Source organism: Cyprinodon tularosa, unplaced genomic scaffold (genome assembly GCF_016077235.1).
Source record: "Cyprinodon tularosa strain WSP-4 unplaced genomic scaffold, ASM1607723v1 ctg791, whole genome shotgun sequence".
Classification (NCBI taxonomy): Eukaryota; Metazoa; Chordata; class Actinopteri; order Cyprinodontiformes; family Cyprinodontidae; genus Cyprinodon; species Cyprinodon tularosa.
Window position 1 is genome coordinate 364,540 of NW_024039553.1, and position 26,461 is coordinate 391,000.

At 39.2% G+C, this 26,461-nt stretch overlaps 2 protein-coding genes across 4 annotated transcripts in view; both read left to right on the forward strand.

The window, feature by feature from the left end:
• Positions 1 to 863: 863 nt before the first annotated feature.
• fam110c (family with sequence similarity 110 member C) lies at positions 864 to 4,458 on the forward strand. The gene has a single exon (XM_038271169.1). It carries the CDS (start codon positions 1,029 to 1,031, stop codon positions 2,019 to 2,021), a length of 993 nt encoding a protein of 330 aa, XP_038127097.1. The 5' UTR covers positions 864 to 1,028; the 3' UTR covers positions 2,022 to 4,458.
• Positions 4,459 to 7,230: 2,772 nt separating this feature from the next.
• Positions 7,231 to 26,461, forward strand: part of fbxo25 (F-box protein 25) — a 28,497-nt gene continuing 9,266 nt past the window's right edge. For 2 of the 3 annotated variants that reach the window (XM_038271174.1, XM_038271176.1), the window contains exons 1-8: positions 7,231 to 7,326; positions 10,413 to 10,596; positions 19,736 to 19,839; positions 20,963 to 21,012; positions 21,139 to 21,231; positions 21,318 to 21,411; positions 25,929 to 26,113; positions 26,273 to 26,455. In XM_038271174.1, the coding sequence (XP_038127102.1) occupies positions 10,469 to 10,596; positions 19,736 to 19,839; positions 20,963 to 21,012; positions 21,139 to 21,231; positions 21,318 to 21,411; positions 25,929 to 26,113; positions 26,273 to 26,455 (837 nt within the window). In that variant the 5' untranslated portion in view covers positions 7,231 to 7,326; positions 10,413 to 10,468. The remainder of the gene's footprint in view (positions 7,327 to 10,412; positions 10,597 to 19,735; positions 19,840 to 20,962; positions 21,013 to 21,138; positions 21,232 to 21,317; positions 21,412 to 25,928; positions 26,114 to 26,272; positions 26,456 to 26,461) is intronic. The other variant, XM_038271175.1, reaches the window with a different exon arrangement.

The following is a 26,461-nucleotide window of genomic DNA, read 5'->3' on the forward strand; positions in this document are numbered from 1 at the left end:
TGGCATCGGCATGGATGAGAGTACCTCAGGTCTGTAGATGTTGTCGGACTGCCATGGCTGACATGCCTCTTTAACATCGCATTGCGGCCAGGGATTCTCTAAAATTCTTCTACAATCATGTTAAAAGTACTCATGGCCAAAAATTGTACATGACCGGTGGAAGGTTTTACCAACAAAAAATGTTAGGTTCAAATTAAGATTATGTTGGTTTGATCTACATTGCTTTTGGTGGTCTAAAATTTTTAGGAGTGGCATAATAATAAATGAATATATAAATGAACAAACAGTATTTCAAAGTACTGTAGTCTTATCCTACTCTAATACTAACCTATTTAAACGGTACTGATTTTTAAGAATTGAAAGGAAATGTACAGTGAGCAATAAACATGAGCAAAAAGAAAACTGTTGTTATTGGTAAAACTTTCTATAACTGTTATACTAATCTGGGTATGTACAAAGAAAAGTCTAGAACTTTCTTTTTAATACCTCAACTACATGTGCTTCCTGGTATTGCACAATATGGTTTTCATGGCTTAAAGCATTATACACTACAATCTACCTTCCCCCATTTCCCTCACATTACTCACCATATTCCTAATTTAAGGATGTGTAGCATGTGTTTTGAGGAATGTTTTCACTAAAAGTTCTGATGAGTGACTTTTCCAGGTATTCACACAAATGATAGTGAACTGAACCGGGATTAGGTGAAAACTGGTTTGTTGAGCAACAAGTTAGAAGACCCGCATCTCTTTTAAAGAGGAGGTGGGGGAAAGGTCTGCAGGGGTTTCAGCTTTCATTGTTCTTAGTATCAGGTGTACTTTGAACTGGCCTGTGTTTGGTTAAAACCTCTCCTGCACAGGATGGGTGGGGCAGAGGGATCTGAGCAGACAAGGTGAAGTCTCCTGTTGTGATTCATGCTCAGGCAAAGAGCGGGCTTGAATGGAATCCTGTAGCTGTGACTCTTGACAGTAAACCAACGGATTTTTGACTCTTTGGAAATAACAGATTGGAGAATTTGTGAGGACAAGATGGATGCAAACAGTGAAACCACAAAAATCCTTGAGAAGGGTCCTGAATACCTTCGGAGGCAAATGGAACTGGAGAATGAGACAAAAGGACGTATGAGTGCTGTGGAAAGGCTCGCTGCAAGTAAACCAAAGTACGTCAAAAGTCAGCAAGTGGTCAACACCACCCAGGAGCCAGTGATCAGTCTCGGTTCGGCATCTGTGAGTAGCACTGGGTCTTCTAACCGAAGTTCAACCCATAACGGAAATCCTATCTCTGGGAGTAAATCTACTCATCATAAAGGTGTTGCTCAACTCAGTTCCAAGAGGAGACCAGACTCTCTTCTGCTTTATAGGCAGAAATGTGACTTACTCCGAGGGTCAGAAGTCAATGGCCAGAAACACCATATAACTAGAAAACTTCCACTAAATTCTCCGAATAGATATGTGCCATCGCTCCAGGCTGCTGACAGGGAACATGAGCATGATGACAGCAATGAAAAAATCAGCACACCTGAGGGAAAGGCAAAGGAATGCAGCTTCCATGTAATTGTTTCTCAGTCAGAGAACCTCTCTAATGGATCGACAAAAGAAAACAGCAACAAGCCAGGAGCTGATGGTCTTCTTGCAGTTCCTGAGATTGAGAGGAGGTCTGGTAAGGGAGTGAGCCGTTCCCACTCAGATATCAGTTCTAGATACTCCAAAAATTTTGCAGACTTTGATGCATTTTTCAAGTACTGCGGCCTGGAGGGTGAGGTGATTGAGTCCTTGGGGAGGGAGAACTTTTCAGCGCGCTCCGATGAGATCTTGATAAACATTAGGAGTGTCAGCATCTCCACGTCCGATGATGGTTTCTCCAGGGACAGCGGTGAAAGCGACGGACTTCTTGAGGATGAGTTGCACAAAAAAATAGGGCAAGGCACATCGGTTATTGAGCGCAATGCACGCATCATCAAATGGCTGTACAGCTGCAAGAATGCCTCAGAGACTGGAAAAACGTTACGTGACCTTAACTGAATACTTGATCAAAATTATATATCTTTTTGGCTCAAATAACACTAAGTGACTTCTGATCTTGGATCCCCGCACAGTATACAACGGATGGGTTCAAGACTGCTGGAAAAAATTTTACTACCACAATGTCAGAAATATTGTCTTTTGCACACCATGACTGAGTACTGTGAAAATAAATACTCTGGTGTAAGTACTACTCTCTGACAAATATTAAACTTTGTCACATGAATTAACTTTCAAAACCTTTAACTACAACCAAGAGATGTTGAAAGGCCAGAAAGCTGAGGAGAAGGAATTGGCTAAAAGACTGCTGAGCCAAATTTCAAGTTTCAAAAGTCATATCATCATGTATCTCATAATAATCTTGTATTAAGCTATATATCCTTCAAAGATGTGTGAAGTTCTAACAAATGGTAGTACATACCCTCGGTGGGATTTCCTTTTTAACAATATTTCATTCTGGTACATATCTAAAGCATTACTATGTCATTTATCATCAAAACTACTTTGCACTAATGTTAATGGTTTGGGGTAATGGTTTGAGTAATTATATCCGGATGAAAGGATAAAAGCTCCAGGAATGGTGTTTTTTTATTTTTTCATTTATTTTTATTTTTTTCTTGCTACAAACATCTAAGGATGATGTTCATTCATTCTGAACTAGATTACCTCAAATGTGAAATGGGTTCAAATTACAGTTTTATGTTGTGCTCCTTTAAAGTTCATAGAAGAGTGGACTCCTCATTTTTCCAGGTGAAAGGTATGCAGTTCTTCATGCACAGAGCGTCAAAATCAAAACAAGATACAGGTGGCCAAATAAAAGAATTGTCAGTCTGCAAGACATACTGCCTCCTTGTGTTACTGTGTTTATGTTACAGTAATGAAACATGTATGGTTGCTTAATATGAATCTAACTGAGCTCAAAAGCTGTGATCATTTCCTTAGCCAAGCCATCAACTGGTTCCTAAGACATGTGTGAAAGGAATGTGGCTGGTAATCTGATGGGCTTATGTCCAGGGAGCCGTTAAAACTGTATCTCCCCTTACCTTTTAGTCTTTGCCTGCTTTGTCTCCCCAACACATTATCCCATTTTCTGTCTCCCTGCCAAGTTTCTCTACAGCTTGTTTAACCCTCGGAGGGTGTAATAGAAGTTGGGGAAAATACAACTGAGGTAGTTCCAGGACTAAAGTGTTGTTCTATTTTGAAAGATATGAAACTAACCATGATTATGCTGTGCATGTGACTAGGTGAGAATGATTCAACAACTGCCTAATTATATTACACTAAGCACTGAAGTTATGCCATAACAAGTCCCAGCCAGTCATCTTTACTTAGTTTCCAGGTTTTGAATTTGGCTGAAAAGTTGATCCTTTATTACCTCAGTGTCATTATGACTTTTACCACAGCCTGACTTTAACGTGACTGTAATCCTTAGTCAAATCAAAGGCAAAATGACATTTCTTTTATCCGAACTGTGTGTAACATTCAAACAAAGCAATTAATTACTGCTTTTATAATTAGTGTGTGCTATATTCATGATGAAAGATTTATCCTAATCACACATTAGAATAAGTTGCCTAATTGGTGGCACCAAGCATTAAGCTTGGTAAGTCAGAGTTTCACTAAAGGAATACATGTCATGGTCATTTATGTAAAACATTGTCTTAAAAACAATATTTCAAACACCCATGCTTCTGGTGACATCACATATAGCATAAAGCAATGCCGTAAGAAAGGGTCTTTAGAGAAAGTGCATTCTTATTTTTCCTAAATGTCTCCTTATTTGCTTAATGGAATTTCTTCTTCAGTGTGGTATTCTAACACCTGCAGAAAAACATTACAACCATATTAAGCAATCCTGCATGAATTTCAGAAATGTCTGGCCCCAATTATACCACTGAAATATCTTTGAGAAGAGGACAACCACATTGTCCACATGCACAGTATTCATATTGTAAAAAACACTGTACAGTACAGCAATCTATTTGTTTATTTTCTTAACTCTGTCACTTATTCTGTTATTTTATACACTTTTTTAGGGTCCACATTTGTGTGACCACTTTTGCTATAATCTTTTTGCTGCTGTAACACCACAACCCCCCCATTGTGGGACAATAAAGTTATTATCTATTCTATTCTGTTCTATTTATGAGTGAGTGCTTTATAATCTACCTCAAAATCAATCAAAAGTCACTTGTCCACTACTATCTACTGTCATCTGATCAGCGTGATTCTTGAGCTTCCTGTGACATCGGCAACACAAACAAGCAGAGTAGAAAAAAAGCATTTTTACTTTGTAATACATTAAAGGTACTTTTGTATTTTGTGAAGTCATGCAGTACATATTAAGACTTTGTCACCAAGCTGTATTTTATAATCTGCCCGCTGGTATCAGTAAGGTAACCTTGAAACTGAATCTTATTAAAAACAAAAAACAAAATTGACTATTTAGTTATGGTTGAAAACATAATGCTTTTCTAATGCAATTATTAGCATTAAAAAAGGTTAGTCTGTGTTAATTTAATTGGCAATGGAAGCACATGATTTGAATACAGATTGAGTCAAGTTATGTCTGATATGGTGCAAGTACTTAAACCCTCTTTCTAAAGATAAAACAAATCTGAAAATAAATAAAAAATACACAAACCCTTGTAAAAAAAATCTTTTAAAAGGTAGCATTAATATTTGCAGAATTATAAAATGTATTTTTTCTTTCAATTTTTGAATGATCTTTATTGTGTTTCTTTCAAACCCTCTCAGAGGAATATCATGAAGAAGGTATACCTATGACCTGAATTTGATTCGTCCTCTTCTAGGTTATACTTTTAAGTCGAGCAACTATGTAAGATTCAAAACACATCTGACATATTGTGAGTTTTACAACAAAATGACTAGTTAGATGTTTTGGGAAATTTAGAGATGCAAATCTTAATAGAACAATAAATACAAAGGGGTTGCTTTCTGTCGTCCAGGTGAACCTGTATTTAGAAATCCTCACAAGACACTATTGAGGAAAAATGAAACAAAATAAAATCCCCCGCATAGTACTGCCACTGCCATGTTAAAAAAGGACTGATGTGCTGTCATTTGTTTTCTTTCACACATACGGCAGAACTACTACAATATGCCAAAAAGTATTTTGGTCTCAATAAAGGTGAGAAACTTCTTCATAGCTTCTTATCCACTAAATGGATTATAATAAACTACGAGGGAAACTTTTAATTGCTTTCTTCTCACCACTCTCCAATAAAGGCTGTATTGTGGTATGCAAAACAAACAGCTCCCCTGTTATCAGATTGTCTAGGAGCTGTGGATCCCTGTAGCTCCTCCAGGCTCCTCTTGGCTACATTCTGATTATTTGCACTCTCTCAGTTTGGTGTAAGGGCCATACTGTATCTTGGCCGGGTTACAATTGGAACGTTATCTCTCCTTTTGTGGATTATTGACCGAAAAGCTCTTTGTTAGATGTTAATGTTTTACACAGATGGCAAAAGTACTCACTTTCCGTACTTGAGTAAAAGTACAGATACTTGTGTTAAAAAAATACTCTGGTAAAAGTGGAAGTATTGATTAAACTTCTTTACTCAAGTAAAAGTAACAAAGTACAGTCTTGTAAATTTGCTTAAAGTATAAAAGTAAAAGTAGAAACCACTTTTTTCATGCCGTTGCCTACATTTTAAATGGATGTCTGCCAATAGGACTAGATCTCCATTGTGTTCATTTTCAATCATCTCGTCGTCCATACTACTATGCTAACGCCACCGCCACCAAGCTGCAATGATTTGCCGCCAATGAATACCGCCGAATCTGTTGATTCATCTTGTAGTGGTGCGTCAAATGCAACGTAGATTCCCATCCAATTAGATTGAATTTGATATTGATGACGTGAAAAATAATAACGGTAACTCCATTGAAATGATTCAAAGCTAAAGTAACGAGCCAATTTTTTAAAATGTAAGGAGTAGAAAGTACAGATATTTGTGTAAAAATGTAAGGAGTAGAAGTAAAAAGTCGCCATAAAAATAAGTAGTAAAGGAAAGTAAAAATATCAGAAAAATCTACTTGAGTACAGTAGCGAAGTATTTGTACTTTGTTACTTCCCATCTCTGATTTTTTATAACCTAATCCTTCTTTGAACTTTTTTGCAATATTAGTCTGGTGGTTGAAATTCTTAGTCCTCGTGATAATGCTCGTTCCATAATATTCTCTCTCAATTAAAAACTATATCAATAATGAGAAAATTTATGTAGATGGAGTTCTCACTAAAGGAGTCCTAATTTCTGCTTATCATTAGTGTAGCAGTTTGTTGTTGTTGTTTTTTTTATTATAATGGTTATATTAAAGAAATAAAAAATATATTGTATTTTTTTGTATAGGAAGTTATTTTTACATCATAATGTGTTGGTTTCTGTTGATCTATCAAATATGAACAACTAATAAATCCAATAAATTACATTATTTGTGATTACTACATGAGAAAACAGAGAAAAGCCCAGTGGATGGGGGATGTTTTAGTAAGGCAGGGTATTGTAATTTACTGTGGTGCTGAAGATTTACTGTTCATTGAATTACCTACAATAGATTCAATTTAAAAGTCTTTCACAACAGAAAAAATCTAATATTTAACAGTGGTTTAGAGATAGATAGATAGATAGATAGATAGATAGATAGATAGATAGATAGATAGATAGATAGATAGATAGATAGATAGATAGATAGATAGATAGATAGATAGATAGATAGATAGATAGATAGATAGATAGATAGATAGATAGATAGATAGATAGATAGATAGAATTGATTAAATTTTTGTGAAGATCTAAATTCAAGTCATGTCATGCACGTGTTCTCATTAAGTTAAAACCACAAAACAAGATGGGGCCCATTAATGACATGTTTTAAAATTCGAGTTCTGATGCTCTTCAAAGCTTTACAGCGTTGCACAGATGTTGCCTAACCACAGTTAAAAGTCCAGTGGTTCCGTTCCCATCCCCCTCATCCGCAAAATCAAAACACAAGTACACGCGCTCAGTCCTCAGTCCTGTAGGAGGAAAAACTCCAGCAAAACACAGAGTAAAAAAAAAAAAAGATATGACTGACAACTCATATTGTCCAATCAGATGCGTTGCTCCGGGTAGCAACTGCATAAATAGGAAGATATCGTCCAATAAGAAAGCAGGAGGGGGCGTGAACTAACTCTCGGTTTCTACAATACACTGTTTACTTCCGTCAATATTTCCAGCACAAAAAGGAAAAGAGCTGAGAGAAAGAAACAGTCCAGCCACAAGGAGACTTCGTGGATATTAAGGTTTGTTTGCTATTTTTAGAAACCCACAGCTGAAGGATGCAGCTGTTAAGGGTATTCACTCAATCTGTCATCTGTATAAGCAAGTTAAACCGAGTGACATCTTCAGTTTTTAGACGTTATACCGTCCAGCAGTGCAGGCTGCCTCTGCTGCAACGCCATGACTCCGAAAATAACTACTGTTTAACAAATTTTTTCTGTTAACCCATAATCATTGCTTTATTACTCAAAGATTATACAATCCAAATGGCCTAGCAGCCTGAAAAGTGAGTATAGATGTAAACAAATATCTACTTATGTAGTATATTCTCTGTATGCTTATACTTTAAACATCCTTAATACTATTGGTGTATTTTCTGAAAATTCTCATGTAAATTAAAAGTAAACGAATAACAAGTCGTTTAGTTCAGTTTAACTACTGAATGAATTAATATCTATTAATAATATAAAGAAATTACAGTTTGAAAAGCTTCGATTTTCTTATGCAAATCCTAATTTTTCTAAAACTTAATAAAGAAATGTGTTACTTTTTCATTTAGACACCTAAAATTATCAGTATTTTATTTAATGCATTCAGAAAGAGTAAGGCAACATTGTGGAAATGTTTAAAAGATAAGTGACTTTTAAGTTTTTTTATTAGCGTTTCATCCTTCATCTGTATAAAGAAGACTTCTTTTTTCTGTAACTTCATCGTTTAAAAACAATCATGTTTATAATATGAACACAATGCTAAGAGATAATGGAGATATTCAAATGCAAAAATTGCATTTGCTAAAATGTAGGTTATTGGATATAATGCATTAAAATTACATCGCTTTTATTAAAACAATAATACACAAAAGGTTTGCAGCTAGTGGTATTACACAATTAACTAGTTTATCTGTCTAGAACAAGTTCCCAAACATTTCAGCCTGGCAGGCTCTTAAAAAATTCATATTCTCTTAATTACTTTCTTGATATTTCTTTATACATAAAGTGAAGTAATGACATACATTTCTGAATATATGTATATATATTCCAAAGACATTTAGTTATTCAATTTGCTGTATAACATGTATTTTTTTTATTTTTTTAATATAATTATTATTTAATGGTACTTTTTTTTTGTTTATTTCATGGGACATTCACCTCTATGTGCTTCATTATATATTTTGGCCCTCCATATACAGGTGCTGGTCATAAAATTAGAATATCATGAAAAAGTAGATTGATTTCAGTAATTCCATTTAAAAAGTGAAACTTGTATATTATATTCATACATTACATACAAACTCATATATTTCAGATGTTTATTTTGTTTAATTTTGATGATTACAAATGACAACAAATGAAAATCTCAAATTCATCATATCAGAAAATTAGAATATTGTGAAAAGGTTCAAAATTGATGGCCCCTGGTGCCACACTCTAATCAGCTAATTAACTCAAACCACCTGCAAAAGCCTTTAAATGGTCTTTCAGTCTAGTTCTATAGGCTACACAATCATGGGGAAGACTGCTGACTTGACAGTTGTCCAAAAGACGACCATCGACACCTTGCACAAGGAGGGCAAGACACAAAAGGTCATCGCTAAAGAGGCTGGCTGTTCACAGAGCTCAGTGTCCAAGCACATTAATAGAGAGGCGAAGGGAAGGAAAAGATGTGGTCGAAAAAAGTGTACAAGCAAGAGAGATAACCGCACCCTGGAGAGGATTGTGAAACAAAACCCCTTCAAAAATGTGGGGGAGATTCACAAAGAGTGGACTGCAGCTGGAGTGAGTGCTTCAAGAACCACCACACACAGACGTATGAAAGACATGGGTTTCTGCTGTCGCATTCCTTGTGTCAAGCCACTCTTGAACCACAGACAGCGTCAGAAGCGTCTTGCCTGGGCTAAAGAGAAACAGGACCAAAGTCATGTTCTCTGATGAAAGTAAATTTTGCATTTCCTTTGGAAATCAAGGTCCCAGAGTCTGGAGGAAAAGAAGAGAGGCACTTCATCCACGTTGCTTGAAGTCCAGTGTAAAGTTTCCACAGTCAGTGATGGTTTGGGGTGCCATGTCATCTGCTGGTGTTGGTCCATTGTGTTTTCTGAGGTCCAGGGTCAACGCAGCCACATACCAGGAAGTTTTAGAGCACTTCATGCTTCCTGCAGCTGACCAACTTTTTGGAGATGCAGATTTCATTTTCGAACAGGACTTGGCACCTGCACACAGTGCCAAAGCTACCAGTACCTGGTTGAAGGACCATGGTATCCCTGTTCTTAATTGGCCAGCAAACTCTCCTGACCTTAACCCCATAGAAAATCTATGGGGTATTGTGAAGAAGAAGATGCAATACACCAGACCCAACAATTCAGAAGAGCTAAAAGCCACTATTAGAGCAACCTGGGCTATCATAACACCTGAGCAGTGCCACAGACTGATCGACTCCATGCCACGCCGCATTGCTGCAGTAATACAGGCCAAAGGAGGCCCAACTAAATACTGAGTGCTGTACATGCTCATACTTTTCATGTTCATACTTTTCAGTTGGCCAACATTTCTATAAATCCTTTGTTTTTATTGGTCTTCAGTAATATTCTAATTTTCTGATATGATGAATTTGAGATTTTCATTTGTTGTCATTTGTAATCATCAAAATTAAACAAAATAAACATCTGAAATATATGAGTTTGTATGTAATGTATGAATATAATATACAAGTTTCACTTTTTAAATGGAATTACTGAAATCAATCTACTTTTTCATGATATTCTAATTTTATGACCAGCACCTGTACCTCATATAACGCTATCACAATGATTGTGAAAACCATTCTCCGCTCCCTGCTAGTTTGGGAATCCCTAGTTTAGATTTTAAATCTACAAACACAATGTAAGAGCCTGACATCCTTCTGAATTACTGAAGCCCAAGGATTGCTTTAGTGGAAAAATACGGCTGATTTTCCTGTACTTAAGGCTTCATACATGTGCTGCTGTGGTTTTTATCAGGGAATAGGTCTAACAAAGCAGCAAATAGCATCAAGACAATCTTTCAGACATTTATAACTTTTCTGATGTCCAGTCTGCAGCCTAGAGATGAATTCCTTTTACTTATTAATCCTTTAGGTTTTCACCGTGGCTTCAGCTCTTCTCTGCTCAAAGTCCTTATCTCCCCAGTTAAAATGCCTTTCTTAGGCAAAGACTGGAGGTCGCCTGGGTGGAGTTGGACTAAGACAGACCACGGCTGGAAGAGGATAGTTTTCTTTGGACATGAGCTCGAGGACAACAACAAAGACATAGACCTAAAAGAGTAAGATCAGAAATTGTTTCTTTGTTACCAGCCCTATTTTTGTCTTTACTATCACTGTTGCTAATTTTCAAACATCTGTTTAGCCAATAATGCTCCACATTTGATATATCTGCCTGCACTAATAACTAACAAAGATATAGAAGTATTTATGTGCACTGTTGACAATTTTTTGATTAAAACAAATAATATTAAGGCCCTAACCAACTTGAGCAATATTTTTTTTTTCAATTTTTTTGATAAATTAAGAAGTTTATATTTGACATTGAGATTTTCTTGAGAAAAGGATTCATCTCCCTAAAGACTTCATGCTGCTTTGAATGAATGACCTTACAGTAAGCGTTTTTTTCTAGTGATGTAGCTATAAAACAATGCCCTAAACTTTTTTGCATTTGAGTTTGTTGAGTTAAATTGAAAACCGCTGCAGCCAAGTGAAGCTTTGATCTTAGATAATCAATAATTCTGACATAAAGAAAGTTTTGACATAAAGACTATTAATGTATAGTAGTAGAGGTCAACAGCTGCTTGACTGGCTGCCAACACTCTCTGAAAATATAGATTTTTTTTTTTGTGAGATACTTGTTGGCTTCTAAACAGTCTAGAATGCTTTCTTAAAAGGATTAATTTCCTCAATGTGAAAGTAAATCAAGAAAAGAGCAGACAGGAAATTAATGACAGAGATCAACTGGAAGTTATGCTGTGTTTACATGGTCAGTATCTCCAACCCTCAGACGACCACCCACATTTAGATTCTCAATTAAAGATACTGTTTTCTTACACATTGTACATTTAATTTGCTTTAACACTCAAATGAACTCTCATATTGTTGTTTTTGCCTGATGTATGGATGGCCTTTCAGGATTTTTTAAAATGTGAACCTAGCAGATATAAAAATCTGTTACAGAGTTGCATATTAAAATAAACAAAAAAAATTAAAACAGCTGAAAGAAAAACTTCTGATTGCAGGAAACCTTTTAGCCAGTTTTTGTCAGGGCTAAAAAAAATTTAGCCTATAACTTGATTCGATACCTGGACCAGATAACAGCTCAGATATTTATGATTTGATTTCAGATACCGGAGATCCAAGCCATTCCACTTTACATGGAACTGTAATTTATGTATTTAATTTTTTGCTGCTTATTGGCTAATAAGAAATACAAAATACATTTATAGCGGTGTAAATTTGTTACCTTTTTTAACAATGTTTATGTCAAGGCTTAAGTCTTCACTCACATGACAAAAGTGAATCAGAACAGTATCAGATATCGGCCAATGTGTTCAACTAGGGATGCACGATATAATCGGCCCCCTATCGGTATCGGCCTTAAAACTGAATATCGGACATCGGCCACCCCACCGATATTTAACCCGATATTTGATCAGCTTTTGAGTTTCTAAAGTCTAAAAAAAAATAAAAATAAATACTACTTCTTCTTCTTCCTCAAAAACTTCTTTTTTACACACTTAAAAACTTCTAAAGACGAGGGAAAAAATATTGATACATTAAAATATCACAATATCTTCATATGCTGATATATTGCCATTTAAAAAAACCATATTAATCTCTTTTACTAATGAAATATTGCTATATGTCATCGTTATGCTACGAAATCCCCCAAAAATTCACAAAATTTTGCCCTATTTTTATATGTTGATATATTGACGCGGTATCAATCTATTTTACTAACATAATCTCACAAGAATTTGCAAAATATCACAAGAATTTGTAACAACGATGAAATTTCACGAGATTTTGAAAGTAAAATAGATCGATACAGCGTTTTTAAAAATCAATCTGGGGATCCTATTGTATTGGATGGGAAAAAACTGGATCGGGGCACCTTTAATAATCTTCATGCTGAAGTCGGTGCCTGTTTTGGCTAGGAAGTCATTATGAAAACAGAAAAAGTTGAGCAAGTTGAGAAACGTATTTTTTTTTTAAATGAGGCAAGGATTTTTCCTGCTTGCAGAGTATTATGTAACTTTTGTCCCAAACCATTCAAATGGAGGAATCAAAATTGGCAAAAACAGCAAGAGAACTTTAAACCGCCTTGGAGCAACAGTTCAGGTCACTGGTAGTGGTTTAATTGTGATGGGGATATTCTTTTGACACATTTGTATCAGGGATGGACAATGTAGAGCAAAGGTTCAATCACTATATTCTTTGGTGTTTTGTGTCATAATTGCATTAAAAATATATATTTTTTGGTTGTACATTTTGTCACTTCGTATAAGAACTGTAAAACAACAGAAATACTGCTCTAAAAACAACATTTGGCATCTAATTGGGTTTGCAGAACCACCTGCTAATCAGGAACGGAATTAGGTCTCTACTACAAATGCTTAAGGTGACAGGTCCAGCCCAGTACTACCAGGGTGAAGCTGAAATTATCTTACAATCGTAGGGAAGCGGCTCTTCCAACCGTTGCATTTCTCCCGAGTGGTGCCCGACTTTACACGAGTGAATAAAGTGAATGTGATTGGTCAATTATCAAAGAGGTGGGATTGTTGTGGCGGAAAGTTCACAAGCAAATTTGGTTGTGGCCGGTTTCTTCAAAGCATTATTGCTAAACAGTTAGCAACTTAGTGCTAGTAGGTTCCCAATGGGAAATTACATTGAGACCAAGTAGCGCTTAGCAACGACACTGTCAAGGAACGCTATGAACAGTGGAAACATGCAAGAGGAGAGTTTTGTGTCGGAAGTGGATGAGTCTCCTCCGTCATTCATTTTTTATTTAGAGGAGGAAAGCAGGGATGAAGTTGTTGTGGAAGAGGACACCAGGCGGCAGAAGCTTGGTTTGGTGTAGAAGGCTTCCAGCCGTACATGTTTGAGCCTAACGCTGCCAGTTCTGTTAGCTCTACGCCTGCTGAAGACACAGATGTCCATCGCCATGAAAACTGGGACAGAACTTATTGGGAAAGGAAATGATTCTTATGTCTTATTTCAGCCGTTGCGTATATTAGCTGCGACACATGAATCAGGATGCTATGACTGAAAAAATTTGATTGACAGATGAACGTTGATATATGATTGGTCGAATTTAGGTGTACAGGCTGACGTATAACTAACTGGCCTGCATAAAATAACAAAAAACGCCACAGATTTTAAGACAGGATTTTTTTTATAGAAATGTTCTAACATTTGGGACAATATGGTCTGATAAATATATACATGTTTAAACCAGACTGGTTTAAATTTTAAATATAAATTCCATACGACTTTGACAGTCAAAGTATTTTACAAATGCATGGTCAATAATTGTTTGTTGGTGTGTGCTGGTACAAAAAGCAGAATTAAAACCAATGTTAATGCTATTTCTGGGTCAGTTGAACCAGCGTTCCATTTAGAGATAACCATTTTTCTCTGTAGCCAGATAGGCTGGGTTTAACGGTTTACCTATAGGAGAACCAGAAGCGATGTAGTTTTTTTCCCCGATACTGTACTTGGAGGGATGATTACTGTTTTCCCCTGCATGTGATCTGACTCATAGTTTTCCTTTATTTGAGACGTATTTAGTTTAATGTGCTTCTTAGCCACAAATTCAGCGCAGCCACAGAAACTTGGACTGTCTTAGAATGTTCTTCAGAATTTCTATGGAACAGAGATGAAGAAATGATCATTACTCTGGATTTTTGTTTCTGTGTTTAAACAAAAAAGCATGCTGTGAGAAAGTTTCCCTAATTTGTGAGCAGTTGTCCATCATGAATCCTAGATCTGATCAGTTTTGCTTCCTTGTTATTAAACTACATCCAAAGAAATTGAAATGAAACATATACCTCAACGCAGTGACCACAGATGTCAGATTTAATACCCAGCCTTGCTTTGTGTTACATAGAAAATACTTTCTTGTTGATATATGCATTTTTTTTTTCTTTAGACTTGCTGGCACCTAGCACGCCATATATCAATGATGCATCTCTGTAAACAGTAGATGGCCCAATAGTTGACTTCACAGTGACAGTTTCAGTAATACAGCAAAAACTGGTGACATCTCTCTCAGATCCCACTCTGTCCTTTTGTATTGATCGGTCAGCTAACAGTGACTCACAGCACCACACCATGTAGCCTCAGACAATAACCAATGACATCACTCTACTGGCTGCTCTCCAAAGCTAGCCCCACTCTGAAAGCTTGTGAATTCACACAACAGAAATAAGTGTTTGCAATGTGGTTGAGGTCAGGTCTGAAATCCTTATCTTTTAGTTACTCTGTAAACCGTTTCAAACAAGGTTGCAGTGAATGCAGCTTCATTGTGCTACAAAGCAGGCTGAAATTAGAGACATGTTTTTCTGGAAAGGTATTGACACCTGATGTCTGAGTCATTTCCGTCGGGTTGACCAAGGCTTCTGGGTAGGTGTTAAAACGTTTTCAGAAAAACTTTCCTCTGATTTAAGCCTGTTTTGTGGTTGCCATGACCTGGGTGACTGAGAGTTAGCACAGGCATACACTGTCTGCTGTCTTCCCAAGTAACATTAAGCATCATACTTTATTCATGATCTTGTTAAACGCTCTGATGCTTTGCAGAGTTACTTATATGAAACCCTGGGGTGTTGTCAGATAGAATACTTTAACCAAATTGCCTAATAGACTGTGATTGACTTTATTCAGTCGGTCTGGTTGGATTAAGTTTAGTCGGTCCGTATACAAGGGGGTGTTTTGTTTTTAAAGAGTGTCTTTTACCTACATTAATTATGATTTGGTAGAATATAAAAGAACCAAGTGAAATTAAAATCAACCAGTGAATTAAAGGTATATTGGGGGATTTCTTGCTAATGTTTTTGAAAAGACCTGTCGTCTCCACTTTAAAAAAAAAAATGCACATGCACAACCCTGTACCCACTCCTGAGAGGCAACGCCTATTAAACATGTGCAATAGCATGCACAAGTCCATTTCTCCTCGTGCACGCTCTGTTTAAAATTTGATGTTTGCATCCCTCATACAAGCTTAGTTTCCGAAAGAAAATTTGCAGTTTTTCCAATATGTCAGACTCACCACCGGTAAGTGAAAACGGGGACGAGCACGTAGGACGGCCTTATGTAAACATATCACCAGAATGATTGACAATTACGAGGACCACTGATTTTGGTGATCCACCAGGAAAAGAACATTTTCCACTAAACTAGGGCTGCAACAACGAATCGATAAAATCGATAAAAATCGACTTTTAAAAGCGTTGGTAACGAATTTAATCATCGATTAGTTGTGTCGCGCGATTAATGCGTCATCCGCCGCCGCCGTCAACCGGGGGAAGAAAAAAAAATATGGCGGAGCGAGTCAGCGCCGCAGTTGCAGTGTTGCCAACTCAGCAACTTTTCAGACCCCTCCAGCGACTATTTTTCAAAAAAGCGACTAGCGAAAAATCTGGCGACTTTTTACGGTGTCACTGGCGGCTTTTGCCTGCCTTGGGGCGCCTCCCCCATCCCAACGCCTTTTTCCCTCTCCCACAGGAATCCCTCTCAGTCAGAGCCGCAGGATTTTAGTGAGGAGTTAACCCTCAGCGTCCAGACTGCAAATGAAGCGCGCATGCGCCGGGATTGACGGCGCAAATTGATCACAATAATTAAAATAGCCGGCGCTTTGTAAAGTGAAAAAAGTCGTAACATGCAACTTTTGTAAAAACAAATGAACATGGCACGGAAGCACCACTGTTATGACGCAGCACCTGAAAAGAAAACACGTTGGAGCCTTCAATGGCAGTGAAGAGAGCTGATCAGCAGGATGAGTAACCGTGTTTGTTTCATTTTAAAGTGGGGAAACGTAACGTTAGTTTCTCAGGTAGCTCATCTGATGCTTTCCTTACCTTGTTAGTAGGTTACAGACAGTGATAAGGTTGGCTACTTATTTTACTTTTAATTTCATTTAAATTTGTTTAAGCAGCGTTTATATTTTCTTTATAAATAAATTAACTTGCAAATTATGAGGGCAAGGCTTTTAAAGTTTAAATCTTCTGGCAAAGATAAAGAAAAGAAGATCCTGCAATTTATGGAAGTAAAGCAGAACAAAATCCAGCAAGATCAGTAATATGTCAATTAATTATCTGCCACATTCCCATGTAAATATCTGTCTTTGGAGGATGTGTCATTTTTATTCCAAATACAATTTATAATTTGAATCACAGGGCTATTTTTATCTCTATGGTTCAGTATTTTCTCAAGCAGCAACTTTAACTGCTATACTTTCCTGTCTTAAAAGGCAGAACTCTTCTAGTCTAAAAAAACTCATTTGTTGAAATGGGGGGACCTATTGTTTGAACCCCTTAGGGGCTTTAAAAAACAAAAATGCCTGTCTCTTTTTGCGCTTTATGAAACAAAGTAGCCTATATTTTGTGGATGTACAGCTACATTTCTCATGTAAGTTTGCGTAGTTTTTACACAAACATTTATTTTTCATATTGCACCAGTACAGTTAATGAGCAACCTGTACTTGTGGGCTTGTTTGTTCTGTCTAAAATGTTTATTTTGGAATAAAGAGGTTAATATAAAAAAATCGATGAATTTTAAAAATTCATCGATTTTTAAAATAATCGTTAGTTGCAGCCCTACACTAAACCTTTCAAATTTTAAGTCACTGCTTGTCAAAGCTAGTATGAGGAAAAAGCTAAATAAAAACCAACATATGATTAGTATACAACACTGTGGTGTATGACTCCCTCACGTACCTAAAAGTATGGGATGAAATTAAAACAATCAACCTTCTTTTGTCTTACAGCTAGGTGTCAGGAGGCTGGTGAAGTATCTCCAGCAGTTATTGGTAGAAAGGCGGCATCCACCATGGACAGGTCACCAATCCATCATGAGGCTTCGCAATGTTTTACTATCGATCAGTTTTTTAAAAAAAAGGATTCCTTATCCATTTGAATGAGAAGCAGCACCAGAAGACGTTTCTGCACTGCTTTTGCTGAAAAATCAAATTTCGTTTTGTTTTTTCAAGTCCAGCTCGTAAGTGTACAGATATGTTTAAAATGCTCAGAGTGAAAATGAATGTATTTTTTTGTCTTCTCAGTCACAATCAAAGACATTTGAAGACCTTTATAGCAGGGCTCATTTTTCTTGCACAGTTTAAAGCTACAGTGTGTAATAATTACAGGGATATACAGTCAAAAATGTAATGTATTATACATAACTATGTTATTTATCATCATCTACGAGCTAAGCCTCTTAACCTTAATATTTGCGTTGCCTTAGAATTCGATATTTATAATTACATAGGAGCGGGTCTCGCAGCCATGGAGGCAGACATCTTTGCGCTACGGCAGCGCAGAGCCAACAAACTAGCGATTGCGAGATCACCCATTACGCTCGAAAGTAACTACGGCAAGTTGAGAGAGATAAACTGAGATGGTACTGAACTCTCTACCCTACACAGACTAATGAAATACTATCTGTAAAATTATCTATGTAAACAAACCTCATCACTTGAGAAGGTAGGTGATGCGGACGTCGTTGAAGACATTTTGTCCCGTAACGCTCGCCATACTGTTGGGGGGGAGAAGCGGGGGGGGGGAGATGTTCATGTTGCTGGGGTCTGCAGTCTGGACGTTAGATGTCGCTGAAAATTACACACTGTAGCTTTAAAAGATACAATAATGAAAATAATCTTCCCTATATAATCTTCCCTTATATGGCAAGGCAAGGCAAGGCAAATTTATTTGTATAGCACAGTTCAGTACAAAGACAATGCAAAGTACTTTACATGATTTAAATATAGGAAAATAAAACAGAATCAAAGCAAGTAGGAAAAAAAAATGCAGAAACAAAAAAGAACATTAAAAAAAGTTTGACTAAAAAAAATAAAAAAGTTCAACTAATGATGTTTCAATACATATGTGCCCATAAATAAAGAAAAAAAACATTACGCAAAAAGACAAAAAGAGAACTTTGCATGTTTACACCTGACATATGTATATGTTGGATATTTTGCCTGGGAAAATATTGAACAATGGAAAATATGAAAATCTGTGTGGTCAAGTTGGCTATAATGCTATACTATAAGCTTCTGTCAGCTGAGTATTAATAGTTTTACAATTTAAACATAGTTTTACTAATTATTATGTCCCAAAATTCTGTTTGGAAGATATGTTAGGGTGGTGTATAATATTTCAAATTTTATGTGTTGATGTTCTCCATATGTATTGCATTTAGCCAGCTGAATGGGTTCTAACATCCATTTATCTCGTGGAGAGTGGATTTGATTTAAAGTCCTGAAATCAAGACTTTGTAATTTGATATTTTTCTGAAAATGTGCAACTCTTTTTTATATTTAGAGCCTTTATGCTTGAAACAAAACAACCTTTCTGGTTGCCTGTAAAGTTTGGTAAAACCTGTGAAATAATCGAATCTTAAAAAGTGTTACATTTTGAAATGTGATTCCTTAAACTTATATCCAGAGGAAAATACAGATGATATAAAAGTAGTTGGGCTTTATTTTTAACCTGATCATGTAAAAATGTCTTAGATTTGTAGCTGACCAGCTTTACGTGTTGAGAGGCAGAAGTGAACGTGAAATATAGAGCAGAAATAACAAGAGATTCTCTGCTAGCTTCATATTTCTATTCAATACATGTGAGATATTCCCTGTTGTGGCTTTTTAAATAACAGCTGATGACAAGTTAAGGTCAGATGCCAAAGCATTAAGATTGTTTAAAAAAAAACAACAACAAAAAAACAATGTTGCTGCTCTGAAATGTGTTCCAGAAACAACAAAGAACAGATAGATGCTTGTTATTTCTGGCACAATGGAGCTGTTAATGTTTGTGGCTCTTTATTTGACATGTTTTGCCTGCTGTCTGAGAAAAGACTGAGTCACATTTTCTCAGAGTCTAATGTATGTCTGCCATGTGCAGCGTCTCCCTGTCCTGCAGACACAGTGACTCATTATCACTTCCCTCTCTTTTTTTTATGTTTCCTCAAAGCTCGCAGCCACACGGAGCTAGCAATGCATATCTCTGTCATTTTCTTTGGCTTCAACCTAAGCTGAGGTACAACAGTTTATCCTGATTGTATAAACTTATATGTAGCAGCTTTTTCCCTCTAGGTACAGCAGACTTTTCACAGCAGTCTGTAATTACAGTTTACCTTCTAGTCAAACCTGTATCCTCTATTATCCACCTCATACAAAATCCGTTTCCTCTGTGTGAACAGGCTCTGCAGTGACGACAATGAAAATCTGTTTGTCGGAGAGGTATGCGAGCTCGCCAACACCAAGAGGAAGAAGGAGTTCTACAACAATAATACCAAATCCCAGTGTGAGTTTCAGACTGTGTGGGCTTAGTGGGGAGTCTTTGAATGCTGAATGCAGGACCTGCAGGTCACGCAATAACAGATGGTGTTTGCGTTGACAGTTCATTCCATCCTTATTGCTACCCTGGGTCAATCATACTACTCTTTTTTTGCAGTAATGCAGAATAGAATGCAATATGTAATCTTAAGTGAAAGAGTGAAGGTTCGACAGAAAGGTATTTGTTCTGGTATTGCTCCAAAACAGCTAGTATCCCCTATCTGGTCATGATTTCCTGTCAATTAGCCTTTCACCTCCCATACCTCCCTTCTCACTGTGCATGGCTGCAACATCAGAGCTTCAACCTTTTTGCTTAAAGAACAAAGTCTCTGTCATGTCCACCTAAACAGAAAGTCATAGATTACTAATTAAAAGTTACTACGATAATGAATGTAAAAAAAAAGAAGAAGTAGGCATAATTTATTATACATTGTTTGGGATTTTAAAAGGTGTCAGTAGCAGTGATTTTTTTTTTTTTTTTACATATATAAATATAGAATACATACGTAGAAAAAACGCCTTTTTTCTGTGGGTGATTTTGATGTGACAGTAAAATGGGATTTGGTTAAATATTTTCATAAATCCTTATCATATTTGGCAATAAACTTTTTTTTTTATTTCATTAAAGGCAGATTAAAAGGCAGTTGGTATCACAGAGAGAAATAGGGCAAAACAGACAGGGGGAAAAAAAACAAATTGGGTTTACTCTGTCACACAAGAGCAACACTCTAAAGGTTATGGCACATATCTAGTTCTGTACTCCAAAAAAGGATATTTTAGTTTTAGAAAAGGCTATAATAATAATAATAGTAATAAATTAACTTAATTCTGATTCTGGTAAATATTGCACAATATGTATAATTGTTGTTCCAGAGCCGCAGTGACATTTTTTTGAAAATCTCCCTTTTTAAAATAAACACCAGTTACCAATAACTGATTAAATATCTGTTTGAGAAACGATAGCAAATTAAAGCATTCTTGCTGCTTATTTATTTTTCTGTTTAACTTAACTCATAGTTTCCCTGTAGAGGTGTGCAGATTGTGCAGATTAATTGACAACCAATTAATACCGTATATGTTTTCTATCTTAGTTGTTTTCAGGGATAAATGGATCTACGTGCAGAAAGAGAGCACAAAGGAAGTGAGTCCTAACAACGTTTTTTCACTGTAATGTTTTCAAGTTAAAGTATGCAGCCTTTTTTAATCTTCTATTTTAATTCCTTACTACGCTGGCTGTTAACTCTTCCTTGTTCTTATGTGCCAACAGCGACACGGTTACTGCACACTTGGGGAAGCTCTTAACCGACTAGACTTTTCCAGCTCTATTCAAGATTTGCGAAGATTTAACTATGTTGCCAAGGTGAGCAGCTAATACCACCTATAGGCTCCTTTATTTCATGTTCTAACTTGTTACTCTTCTAATCTTTTTCCTCCTGTTTCCCACAGCTTTTCCAGCTGATTGCCAGGTCTCAGTTAACGTCTTTGAGTGGAGCTGCCCAGAAGAACTATTTTAATATACTGGAGAAGATTGTACGCAAGGGTAGGTGGAGCTGGCATTTGCATTGAGGGGGTTTATAGCTATTTCATACCTGCAGTTCTACTAAGGATCTGAAATTGAATCTTAGGTTTTGGTTTCAGTTGTATGGTAAAGGAAAAAGAAAGCAGAATTTGGAGTTAAAGAAGCACAGCAGTCTCCTCAATTTGCTTTATATCTGCACTGGATTCAGAGCCGATTGCACCAGATGCATGCTGATGCTAACAGACCCATAAAGCATTGTAAATGGAGGCCACTAATTTTGGTCAATTAATTTCACAATTGCAGCAGATCCAGTGAACATTTCCTGTGATATTTAAATTTATAACCTCCGGATTCAAAGAATCATGTTGCAAAAGCTTTGCAATTAAGAAGTGTTTCCATAGGAACACATTCAGTCCTGTAAATCCTTCTTAAAAAGTTTTTCTTCATTTCATTTGGCAACCCACAAAATAATATAGTTTTTTTTTAAACTAAAATATAGTCATTATATAATTATAATAAAGCCCAAAGACCCTTATGATGACTACAATATTTGGATTCAGCGTTCCCTCGCCCGGACGCGGGTCACCGGGGCCCCACTCTGGAGCCAGGCCTGGAGGGGGGGCACGATGGCGAGCGCCTGGTGGCCGGGCTTTTACCCATGGGGCCCGGCCGGGCTCAGCCCGAAGAGGAAACATGGGTCCCCCCTTACATGGGCCCACCACCCGTGAGAGGGGCCATAGGGGTCGGGTGCAATGTGTGTTGGGTGGCGGCCGGGGGAGGGGACCCTGGCGGTCCGATCCTCGGCTGCAGAAGCTGGCTCTCGGGACGTGGAATGTCACCTCGCTGGTGGGGAAAGAGCCGGAGCTAGTGTGTGGGGCTGAGAGGTTCCGGCTAGAAATAGTCAGTCTCACCTCAACGCATGGTTCTGGTTCTGGAACCAGTCTCCTTGAGATGGGCTGGACATACTTCCACTCTGGAGTTGCCCACGGTGAGAGGCGCCGGGCAGGAGTGGGCATACTTGTTGCCCCCCATCTCGGCGCCTGTACGTTGGGGTTTACCCCGGTGAACGAGAGGGTAGCCTCCCTCCGCCTACGGGTGGGGGGACGGGTTCTGACTGTTGTCTGTGCTTACGGGCCGAACAACAGTTCAGATTACCCACCCTTCTTGGAGTCCTTAGAGGGGGTACTGGAGGGTGCCCCTCCTGGGGACTCCCTTGTTCTGCTGGGAGACTTCAACAATCACGTGGGCAATGACAGTGAGACCTGGAGGGGCGTGGTTGGGAGGAATGGCCGCCCTGATCTGAACTCGAGTGGTGTTCTGTTGTTGGACTTCTGTGCTCGTCATGGATTGTCCATAACGAACACCATGTTCAAGCATAAGGGTGTCCATATGTGCACATGGCACCAGGACACCCTAGGCCGCAGTTCGATGATCGACTTTGTCATCGTTTCATCGGACTTGCGGCCGTATGTCTTGCACACTCGGGTGAAGAGAGGTGCTGAGCTTTCCACTGACCACTACCTGGTGGTGAGTTGGCTCCGGTGGTGGGGGAGGATGCCGGTCAGACCTGGCAGGCCCAAACGTGTTGTGAGGGTCTGCTGGGAACGTCTGGCCGAGTCCCCTGTTAGGCGGAGCTTTAACTCCCATCTCCGGCAGAACTTCAAACACATCCCGGGGGAGGTGGGGGACATTGAGTCCGAGTGGACCATGTTCCGTTCCTCCATTGTCGAGGCGGCTTATCTGAGCTGCGGCCGCAAGGTTGTCGGTGCCTGTCGTGGCGGCAACCCTCGAACCCGTTGGTGGACACCTCCGGTGAGGGATGCTGTCAGGTTGAAGAAGGAGGCCTATCGGGCCTTTTTGGCCTGTGGGACTCCGGAATCAGCTGATGGGTACCGGCGGGCGAAGCGGCATGCGGCTCGGATGGTTGCTGAGGCAAAAACTCGGGTGTGGGAGGAGTTTGGAGAGGCCATGGAGAAAGACTTCCGCACGGCTCCGAAGCGATTCTGGTCCGCCATCCGGCGTCTCAGGAGGGGGAAGCAGTGCAGCACCAACACTGTTTATAGTGGGGATGGTGTGCTGCTGACCTCGACTCGGGACGTTGTGGGTCGGTGGGCGGAATACTTCGAAGACCTCCTCAATCCCACCAACATGTCTTCCATTGAGGAAGCTGGGCCTGGGGACTCTGGACTGGGCTCTCCAATCTCTGTGGGCGAGGTCGCCGAGGTGGTTAAAAAGCTCCTCGGTGGCAGGGCCCCGGGGGTGGATGAGATCCGCCCGGAGTTCCTCAAGGTCCTGGATGTTGTAGGGTTGTGTTGGCTGACGCGACTCTTCAACATTGCATGGACATCGGGGGCAGTCCCCCTGGATTGGCAGACTGGGGTGGTGGTCCCCCTATTCAAAAAGGGGGACCGGAGGGTGTGCTCCAATTACAGGGGAGTCACACTCTTAGGCCTCCCCGGCAAGGTCTATTCGGGGGTGCTGGAGAGGAGGGTCCGTCGGATAGTCGAACCTCGGATTCAGGAAGAGCAGTGTGGTTTCCGTCCTGGTCGTGGAACGCTGGACCAGCTCTATACCCTCAGCAGGGTCCTGGAGGGTGCATGGGAGTTCGCCCAACCAGTCTACATGTGCTTTGTGGACTTGGAGAAGGCATTCGACCGTGTCCCTCGGGGGGCCCTGTGGGGGGTTCTCCGGGAGTACGAGGTGCCGGGCCCTTTGATACGGGCTGTCAGGTCCCTGTATGACCGGTGTCAGAGTCTGGTCCGCATTGCCGGCAGTAAGTCGGGCTCGTTTCCGGGGAGAGTTGGACTCCGCCAGGGCTGCCCTTTGTCACCGATTCTGTTCATTACCTTCATGGACAGAATTTCTAGGCGCAGCCAAGGTGTTGAGGGGATCCGTTTTGGTGGCCTTAGGATTGCGTCTCTGCTTTTCGCAGATGATGTGGTCCTGTTGGCTTCATCAGGTCGGTATCTGCAGCTCTCGCTGGATCGGTTCGCAGCCGAGTGTGAAGCGGCAGGGATGGGGATCAGTGCCTCCAAACCGGGGCCATTGTCTTGTGCCGGAAAAGGGTAGAGTGCCTTCTCCGGGTCGGGGGGGTGTCCTGCCCCAAGTGGAGGAGTTTAAGTATCTTGGGATCTTGTTCACGAATGAGGGAAGAAGGGAGCGGGAGATCGACAGGCGGATTGGTGCAGCATCTGCCGTGAAGCGGGCGCTGTACCGGTCTGTCGTGGTGAAGAGAGAGCTGAGTCAAAAAGCGAAGCTCTCGATTTACCGGTCGATCTACGTTCCTACCCTCATCTATGGTCATGAACTCTGGGTCATGACCGAAAGAACGAGATCGCGGATACAAGCGGCCGAAATGGGTTTCCTCCGTAGGGTGGCTGGGCTCTCCCTTAGAGATAGGGTGAGAAGCTCGGTCATCCGGGAGGGACTCGGAGTAGAGCCGCTGCTCCTCCACGTCGAGAGGAGCCAGTTGAGGTGGCTTGGGCATCTGTTTAGGAGGCCTCCTGGACGCCTCCCTGGTGAGGTGTTTCGGGCACGTCCCACCGGGGGGAGGCCCCGGGGAAGACCCAGGACACGCTGGAGAGACTATGTTTCTCGGCTGGCCTGGGAATGCCTTGGGGTTCCTCCTGAAGAGCTGGAAGAAGTGGCTGGGGAGAGGGAAGTCTGGGCCTCCCTTCTTAAGCTGCTGCCCCCGCGACCCGACCCCGGATAAGCGGAGGAAGATGGATGGATGATGGATGGATGGATGGATGGATGATGGATGGATGGATGGATGGATGGATAATTATTTGTATAATGACCACCAAATGAGAGGATGACCTTTTGTGGAAAATCTGACCCCTCATTTTTAAATCAGCAGAAAAGGTGGTTGTGTATTCTCTTTTTTTTTTGGTTTTCAAATCAGATGAAAATAATGGCTAAAATTTATATCAAAATAAAATAAATTCTTGAAAATAAATGTCTTTATTTTGGTCAATGTGATATAATTTCAATGTGCATATAAACAAAATAAAAGCCTTTAAATAGACTGCCAAAATGATCCCTACAAACTTATGGCAATTGCTTTGCAATGTTTTTAACTCCTTTAATATAACATTTTAAAAGTATTTGCTTTACAAAACAACATGCATGAATCCTGTAATGTGTGTTGGTGATACATGGTGCAGCATTTGACTGTAATGTATATTGAAAAATATTAAATGGTCATATAATAATTAATAAATGCAATCATATATATATATATATATATATATATATATATGTATATGTATTGAATTACTGTCCAGGCCTAGATCAAATCTATGTTAAATTAGATGACTGTGTGAATTAGTGTTTCTAGTAGTGTCTTATTGTAAATCATCATCTCTAGTGTAGTTTGATAGAGTTGTTTTGAAAACAGGATGTAAAGAAATGGGTTTGTCAGTAAATTTGTTCTGAACTTTTAAAATCGATAGATTTAGTCTTTGCTTGTGTTTTCTGTGAGATTTTTATTTTTTTATTATTATAAAATATTTTAATTATATCAACTTTGACTTCAGTCCTAGTGGACCACTACAATCCACGCCTTGTTAAGGAGCTTCTGCAGGACCTGAGCTCCACACTCCACAGTCTGACCATCCATGTTGGCAGGTGTGTCCTCGTAGGGAACGTAAATATCTGGTTTAACCGCCTGGAGACTATTGTTAAATGGCAGCAGGAGCTCAACAATATGCAGATCCCAAAGGTAAGAGGCAAGCTACTACCTTAAAAGAAGGTTTTAATATTTGGTTTTACCTATATTTTAACATGGTAGCCATCACCCTACAGACTCAGTTGCAACTGTGCAAAACAGAGAAAATGTTGTTCCTTATTATTATTATTATGATTTCTATTGTTTCCATAGCAAATGTACAGCGGGATGACTTTCAACGACCTGCCGCTGCACATGCAGAGCAAGATCCTCTGCAAGTTATCTGACGCCTGCGATATCATCAACCTGGGTCAGGCCACGCCGACATTACACATCCTCAGTGAGAACAAAACGCTGTGGAAGAAACTCTGTCAGTTTCACTTCTCAGACAAACCGGTGAGG